Source organism: Fusarium tjaetaba, assembly GCF_013396195.1.
Source record: "Fusarium tjaetaba strain NRRL 66243 chromosome Unknown NRRL66243_c0000135, whole genome shotgun sequence".
In the NCBI taxonomy this organism is placed as follows: domain Eukaryota; kingdom Fungi; phylum Ascomycota; class Sordariomycetes; order Hypocreales; family Nectriaceae; genus Fusarium; species Fusarium tjaetaba.
This window is the reverse complement of record NW_023501331.1, coordinates 82,010-89,717: the sequence shown is the minus strand read 5'-3', so window position 1 is coordinate 89,717 and position 7,708 is coordinate 82,010. Positions and strand designations below refer to the sequence as shown.

The 7,708-nt window shown below is 50.3% G+C and overlaps 4 protein-coding genes across 4 annotated transcripts; 1 reads left to right on the top strand and 3 right to left on the bottom strand.

Moving 5' to 3' along the window:
* On the top strand, positions 1–471 carry FTJAE_6897 (uncharacterized protein; the record flags this gene model as incomplete). Its single annotated transcript, XM_037353556.1, has 1 exon — positions 1–471. A coding segment is annotated over one exon (471 nt), but the record flags the coding sequence as incomplete, so codon positions are not given.
* Positions 472–667: 196 nt separating this feature from the next.
* On the bottom strand, positions 668–2,410 carry FTJAE_6896 (vanillyl-alcohol oxidase; the record flags this gene model as incomplete). Its single annotated transcript, XM_037353555.1, has 3 exons — positions 668–1,581; positions 1,647–1,693; positions 1,755–2,410. The coding sequence occupies 3 exons, from the start codon at positions 2,408–2,410 to the stop codon at positions 668–670; spliced, it is 1,617 nt and encodes a 538-aa protein (XP_037206049.1).
* A 935-nt stretch (positions 2,411–3,345) lies between these two features.
* FTJAE_6895 (acylase and diesterase) lies at positions 3,346–5,430 on the bottom strand (the record flags this gene model as incomplete). The annotated part of the gene is made up of 5 exons (XM_037353554.1): positions 3,346–3,742; positions 3,796–3,917; positions 3,988–4,390; positions 4,451–4,640; positions 4,710–5,430. 5 exons carry the CDS (start codon positions 5,428–5,430, stop codon positions 3,346–3,348), a joined length of 1,833 nt encoding a protein of 610 aa, XP_037206048.1.
* Positions 5,431–5,915: 485 nt separating this feature from the next.
* FTJAE_6894 (cytochrome p450) lies at positions 5,916–7,660 on the bottom strand (the record flags this gene model as incomplete). The annotated part of the gene is made up of 6 exons (XM_037353553.1): positions 5,916–6,072; positions 6,120–6,283; positions 6,333–6,449; positions 6,507–7,023; positions 7,071–7,383; positions 7,435–7,660. The coding sequence occupies 6 exons, from the start codon at positions 7,658–7,660 to the stop codon at positions 5,916–5,918; spliced, it is 1,494 nt and encodes a 497-aa protein (XP_037206047.1).
* Between the last annotated feature and the right edge of the window lie 48 nt (positions 7,661–7,708).

Below are 7,708 nucleotides of genomic sequence, written 5' to 3'. Positions count from 1 at the left end.
GCAGTCGACATCTACTCGTCCAACCGCCTCAACACTTGGCGCCTGACGACCTGGATCTGTTGGATCTTCTACCTCACGTTCCTCTGGATCTTCTCATGGCCAATCCTCTTCTTCATTACAAAGCGGTATCAAGTCGTCAGTGCCGAATGGCCATTCTCTCTAACTGATGCAAACGGCCAGAAGCGCTATACAACTGTTAGTGAGCAGCAATGGGTGGACTTGTATGGGCCCGCCATCAAGCAGCTTTGTCTGGACCGATATGAGGGCTTGGCAGGCGATGCATTCTTGAATCAGGTTCTAGAGAGGGGAGATGCGAACACGAGAAACGAGGGTGTTGATACCAGAGCTGCTATGGGAGTCGCCGCAGCCGCCTTCCAGGGCGGACGATTCAACGCTGTCAGCGGTGCGAGGAGTCTGATGCGTATTGCTGGGGCATCAAGTGACCAGATCGGTTGGGGCTTTGATACGTGAATATAGGAGGCGGCTGGAAAGTAAGGCTAAATGCTCCCCACGCCGATCGTTTAGCCTTTAATCTTGGTAGTCAGCGTTAAATTACAATGCCTTCTATCGATTTCAATGATACCATGGCAAGGGAGTGTAACTGCGACGGAGAAACAAGGGTTTGGAATTTATAAATTCTTAAATATGAGTTTTTGCACTATGGCCTTTACTTTGTTCCCCCGATGCCCGATTTGCCAGGTGACAAAATCCCATTAGGATCCATCATGGCCTTGAAGCCATCAACGAGCTTGGCAAGGGCATGTCCGTTGAATGAGAAGTGACCTCTGATTTGATCCATAAATTCAACGTGAGTTCGATATGTGGTGAGTCCACGACGGACAGCATCATCAATGAGTTTCTGGCCGAGTTCCTTTGCCCGCTCCTTCTCCTCGGGGGCATACACAACCAAGACGATCGGAATGATGTACCGAGAGTAGCAGTGGAAATCGGCGAAGAAGTCCAGATTTGCCGCAGAGACCATCTCCTTCGCTGCTAGGTACCATTCTAGCAACCCTGGGCCCGAGGTAGGGACGACTGGGGCGAAGTCTGTGTGCCCGCTTCCCTGCGCCAGGCGGTAGTCCATCAGGGACAGCGCCTCCAGCGTCGGAACACCACTATGGGGGACAGACTCCGTCTCGACTTCATGTCCACGAAGGAATTTGCCGGGGATACCACCAAAGTGCTTTACTTTAAGCTGGGCTCCAGGAATCTTTGTGATGGCTCGACGCAGTGAGCTCTCCAGGGCCGGCACCACATCCGCGTCGCCTTGAAGACCGAACTCGGCTTTCCAGAATCCCCAGCCATGAGAAGACTTGATCTCATCCAGGACGCTCTCCGGCACGGCCTTGCCAGGGCCAAAATGCGGTCCCAGTTTTGCTTTAACAGCCTCGTCCGGCGACAGGATAGCCTGGCGGAAAACATTAGAAATGGAGGGGTGATTGGTGACCACGCCTCGCCGTTGGAGATTTGCAAGGAGCTCTACGAGCTGGGGAAGATCTCTCTCGTTTGGCACGCTCAGCTCACAAGCGGTGTACGCCTCGGGTGCTGGGGTAATATGGATGCCTAATTTGGTCACCACGCCTGATGCGCGAGTTAGTATACTTGCATGGATGGTATGCTGCCATTTTGGAAAGGGGAAGACTGACCTAGATTAGATTGGTAGAAAAGACCATCTACGCTTGGGCCAAATCCGCTAGAGAGTACTCAGTATGTTGAATAGATCAGCTGATAACAGTCCATGGCTAACAACTTACGCTTTGTAAAGAGGGAACAGCCGACTGTCAGTCATAGCACCCATACCCGTACGCAACAGCTCGCCTGTAGGAAGGACAACCTCCATGCCGCACTGTGCTTCTGTATGCACGCCGTCAGGAGTATAACCGAAGCCATGGTCTAGCGTGTTGCCCACGACGGACCCCCATCCGATGGCGGCACAAGAGGGCCAGAGCGCGAGGTCCCGCCGTTTGATCTCTTCGTAGAGATCAAGGAAAGAGACACCCGGTTCCACAATGGCGTACGCACCCGCCTCGTTGACCTCCACTATGCGGTTCATTCGATGCAAGTCAAGGACCACGCTCCCTGCCACAGCAGGTGCCGAGCCACCATAGCCAAGATTTCTACCGCGCGATATCGTCCAAAGAGGGACTTTGAATCGGTTTGCCAGTCGTAGAACTTGCTGTACCTCCTCTACAGACGCTGGTCGAACGGCACCACTAGGCAAGTGCTGATCTTGATTCACGAGGGCGTAAGGATCGCCGTAGCTATGCTGCTGATGAGGGCCAATCAAGGCACCCGTTGATGCATCCCGCGAGATATTTTCGTCGCCAACGACCTTGGCAAGCTCATCGAAGAATTGGCGATGTTCGGAAGGTCCAATGCCTGGGGGAAGGACTTGAGATGAGGAAGACATTGTCTCTGTGAGGAATTGGATGCGGGCTTAATGTTTTACGTATAGGCAAGGAGTGTAGAAGATAATGATTCATAAAACCCGATCTTCTACAAACTCAAGGGTCTTTATGTAGTAGTGAACGAGTTGACTCAAGTCACTCCTATTTACCGATAGAAGCTACCGATAAGCGTTCTCTGCCCCGCATCATTCCCAGATGAGCTTCTCGGAACTCGATCTCGTCTGAAGGTGAAGCGACAGAGCGGAGGGCGAGTTGTCTGGCCCACACTTCAATCTTCAGTCACACTAATCAAGCGGCGATGTTGCGGGGGAGGGGCCGGAGAAGCATAGGTCTCGGATGTGCTAGGCATGCGGCGGGGTAGCGCGTTGTTGACCAGCCGATAATGCCCCGGCAATTCGGCGGATGGGGTGAAGCAGTACTCCGAGCCTCAACGGAGCCACTTTGCAAGGATGTGCAACTTGGTAAGCCCCTAGAACAGAATAATGACATGAAAAAACAGATAACTGTCTGGTAGTCACATACCAGACATAGCGGGCCTGAATCTAGACCAGTGCGAAGAGTGCCAGGCAGAAAGATTGCAACAACACAAGGTTAGCCCAAAGTTAAGCCTTATGGACACCCGTATACAGTGCCACGCTGTTCCATGCCTTAATAGCTTTGCCTATAACCAGTACTCAGCGACAGTGTTGTCGTGCTAAGATGTGTATGAGCATGACATACGCGAACAATTTGCATGTATTTAGGACAACTCCTTTTCGATATGGTTCCATAGATTGAGGAATAAGTCATGACAATGCCAACTTCAGTTATGTGGGTTGCTAAGACCAGCTAACTCGCCTACACGACTTAATAAGAAAAAGTCAGTCAATAAAACCTATGCCATCCTATCTCATCTACCATGTTCTGAGATCGATAGTGTACCATTGCAACACCCAGCCTAAGCCCTCTCAGCAATATCATCTTTCTGACCGCTCCTCCACAGGTTCACCAAGAATTGAGACTCATATCCCCCACCTGTATGCAGCCTATGCCGACCAACGTTGTAATTCACCAGATGCTCATTCACACCATCAAAGTCCTGTAGGACTTGGCACTGTCCCGCAAATTCAAGCCTCATGGACTCTCCAGCATCAAAGATTATACCCCCAGGCCAGAGACTAATGTCGAGCTCGACAATTTGACCCTGGCGTAATGGTTGTGTTGCTGTATGTGGATGATACACGTACGCGGGTCCCATCAGTTTATTGTATTCATCTGGGCCTAGGCCTTCAAGCGACTCATAGGTGACGGCGCGATGCGATGCACGAAGACGACCGTTGGGCCCGATGTACCGCCTGTGCAAGATTTGTTACTGGTCATTCATACATTGAACGCAGTTTAAGCTTACCAGACATTATGGTTCGGAATGTCTTCCACTGTTGTACCCTCTGGGAGGTCTTCCATGGGAATGTTCTTATGCCACAACTCTCTGCCGTTTTTGTCGAGTTTACGCAGAACAACGTACACGTCCTGAGAGAATTGGGTTAGGGACAAATATGTTCAAGTCCACACATAGGAGCCCTAAGGGGAAGAGACTTACTATATCGTCATGATCAGGCGTTGACATGTAAACTCTGGCCTTGGAGATACCACACAACTCGGTGTACTCCTTGAAGGTGTAGGTGAACGAGCATCCGTTGTCAGACGGGGAATCCGCTTGGTACTCAACCACGCTCTCAGTGGAAGGCTTGCTGTGCTCTAGAGTCCCGCTGGCCGCATCGAGGAATAAGGTTTCGTACCTGAACTTTGCTGGTGGATACTGATCAGCCGGCTTGTGGACTATGCTTGGGCGATTATAGCCCAGAAGCGAGTATCGAACGCGAGGTGTCTTTTCCCAGCCATTGTCTTTGTCGAGCATATACTTATCGAAGAATCGCTGCAAATCGTCAACATTTTCTGGCCGATAAAGGTCATGCCATTCCTGTGTGACAATCCAACGCAACCTATCACGATGCATCAGTAATGGAAGCAGATGATAAGCGTTGCCGTCACAGCGAACATACCATTTCTCAGATGATCGAGAAAGCTGAAATCCTCGGAGTGATCCTTCGGTATGTAGCCTGGTCGAGAAGCTAGCAGTGGCATACATTGGAGTGACGATGTTGCGAAGCTTCGGTTTCTTGTCCTCCCAATAGTCATTCCAGGTGCCATATTTCTCCACCATCGCGCCGGCGTCCTCACGCTTTCCAGGTCCTACGGAGGTTTGCAAAGTCAGTGAACTCTCCTCAATAGCACCAAGATCAGACGACAGACAAGACTTACCGCATGTCCAGTTCATCAACAAATCCCAGAAAGCATGGTCTGGGATGCCACCGCGACAGATGGACTCCCTGTAGTAGTCTCCGAGCCCTTCCCAGGGTGCCATGCAGGCCAAGTGAGGAGGTTGCTCAGCAGCGATGAACCACTGCGTTGTCCCGAGCCACGAGTTACCAGCCATGGCGACCCTCTCGTTGCACCAAGCTTGCTGTGCGATCCACTCGATACAGTCGTATCCATCACGGCCCTCTTGAGTCCCGTATACGTAGAGATCGCCCCCAGATTTGAAGGCTCCGCGAGCATCGATGTTGACGACGGCGTAACCGCGGGCTACCCACTCAGCAGGGTCAGGAGCCTCCCACTTCTCCAGACCGCTCGTCTCGGAACGAGGCACACCGACTCTCCACGGAAACATGTCAAGCTGCTGAATGCCTGTTCCAGTCTTGCCATAATGGCTCCAGGGCATGATGGCTGGGACAGGTTTGTCGTCGGAAGTGAGTGGACGGAAAACGTCAGCTAAGAGCTCGACGCCATCTCGGAGCGGGATACAGATGTCTTTCTCCCACACTGTATCGACCGTAAATGCCTTCCGACCTTCCTCTTTGACCCATCCTTTGGCAATGGTTCGCCTCTCGGGAGGGCCATAGTCAGTCCAGGTGTTCTTTGGCTCATGGTCCAGTTCGGTAAATATGACAGGTACAGAGAAAGGCTGTGCGGTTTGGGTCATGTTGTCGAGTTTCTGGGATGTAAAGAATATAAGGCAGATTTAATGGTACTGAATAGTGTAAATATCGAGATAGGCGAACATATCAGGTTGTTTTTGGCTTGATATATCCCATTTGTTTGTGGCGATCCTAACTCTACAATCGGAGTTGTCCCACCCTGGTTAAACACCTCACAGTCAATTGTTGGGTAGCTTCGACTTGGAAGTACGGAATTTCCCCACCCCCTCAATGGGACTCCCGGCAGATGCCACGAACCTGTTGAAACAGAGTAGTTCCATTTGCTTTGTGTTGTGATTTAAATGAGTTCAAGGATTTGGAAAACTAGTGTGAAATCACACAAGGCCATGTCGAGAATAGAGCGAGGGCATAGATTCAATGTAATAAGTAAACTAAAAGGCCTCCTGCATGTCTAACCCTAGTTGCAATAGTCTTAATTAAGAGTACTCAGGTGTTCTGCTTGTCTCTTCTGGTTCAGCCGGAAACCGCCTTAACTATGTTGTCGCAGCTTGAAGTCTACAAGTAACCCCGGATCAGACGCCTCAGTGGTGAATTTATCTGCTATACGTAACTTCTTTGTCTTCAACTCCATCTTAAAGTTGTAGAAGAAGTGTGCCAGGGCGATAGTAGCCTCCGCATACGCGACACTTTGCAGTTAGCCTTTGTTACTTCTCCGCGACTTCGTGTTACATACTTGATTCCTATGCACTGACGAGCACCTTTGCTGAATGTACACATATGTGTCTCAAGCTCCTTCGCGTTTGGGCCAAGCCAACGGTCTGGATTGAAGGAATGGGCATCTTGGCCCCAGATCTGGGCATCGGTGTTCATCGTATACGCCGACATTCCGACAACCGTCTACCCATGTTAATGTCAGTTTATAGGAGCACGTTGGGGATTAACATACACCTGGAGGTACCACTTTACCGTCCACAACAAACGGCTGCGATCGTCTGGGTACAACACGAGGGAGTATGCCAGGTACCGACATTGCAAGACGGAGAGCCTCGTTGATACATGCGCGCTAGAAGGAAGTAAGTAAAAGGTCTTCCTCAACCAATGGGAGATTTTCAGTGCCTACCAAATATTTCGTCTGCTCGAGTTGGAGAAGCGATGGAATGGCTTGATGCTCTCCAAAGATTTCATCCACTGACTCTGTCAGTCTTTTCTCGACCTCAGGTAAACGAAGAATGTGGTAGAGCGCCGTGACAAGCGTAAAGGCGGTCGTGTCAGACCCAGCGATAAATGTATTGATGGCCTCAGCCTTCTGCATGTCAGGAGGTATGGCCTGTAGATTGTCAAAAAGGACAGGGAAGCGAGAATCATTCGTCCGATGAGTGTAGTTATCATACGAGTGCACTATGATTCCAACCAGCCTCTGGAGTTGACTCAGTACCGGGTTGAAGTTGGCAGCGATGGATAGAGGAATGAACTTTGCCAGGAGCCGTTGCGTGGTGCTGTAATACCTAAGAAATGGTACATCTGCAGCAATTTCCATAGCGGCGAGATATCCCGAGCTGAAGGTGTCCGGATCCTCGTTGATCAAATTGATACAGGTTCCAAATGAGAACTCCGAGATGATGTCAATTGTCATGCATCTGGAAATGTTAGCAGTGATTCATATGCATGAAGACTGTCCTGATACCTAAACGCAGGCCAGGCATTGATGGGGCCACGGTGAGAGATACGTTGGACCTTTTCTTTGGTCTCTTTTACTTTCTCCAGAATAAGTGGCTCTAATTTACTCACTCCTGCCTTGGAGAAGAGAGGGCTAAGCAGCTTGCGTCTCTGTTTGTGCAATTGAGCATCCGTCTCGCTAAAGGTTGTGTGATGAGACTCAAAGGTATCATAAAAAGCCTTCTCCTTGGGAAAAGCATTGGTCTGACTGTAGATAACCTTGTAGAGACTTGTATCTGAGATATGGAGGTGGTTAGGGCCGATGCGCAACGCCTTTGTGCCTGTTGATGTGTCAGTGTGAAATACCGTGAATGAGATTGGCTGCTATCTACCAAACTGTTTATGAAGCATTTCATATTCCTTCTCGGGAAACCCCTTGTTGACGATCTTTGCCTGCCATTTGCGGCTGAGGGCGGCAGAGCGCGGTCCTGGGAACTTGGACAATGGATGGAAGTAGAGCATGTACGTAGCCCTAAGAAGTTGAAGCGTGACGAGAGCGGCAGCGGCCGCAAGGTACGCCAACGGGGAGTACTCGGTGATGACTAGAAACGATGCCATTATCAGTGCATGTAGTGAGTAATGAATTGATTGGAACTGCCTAGATCA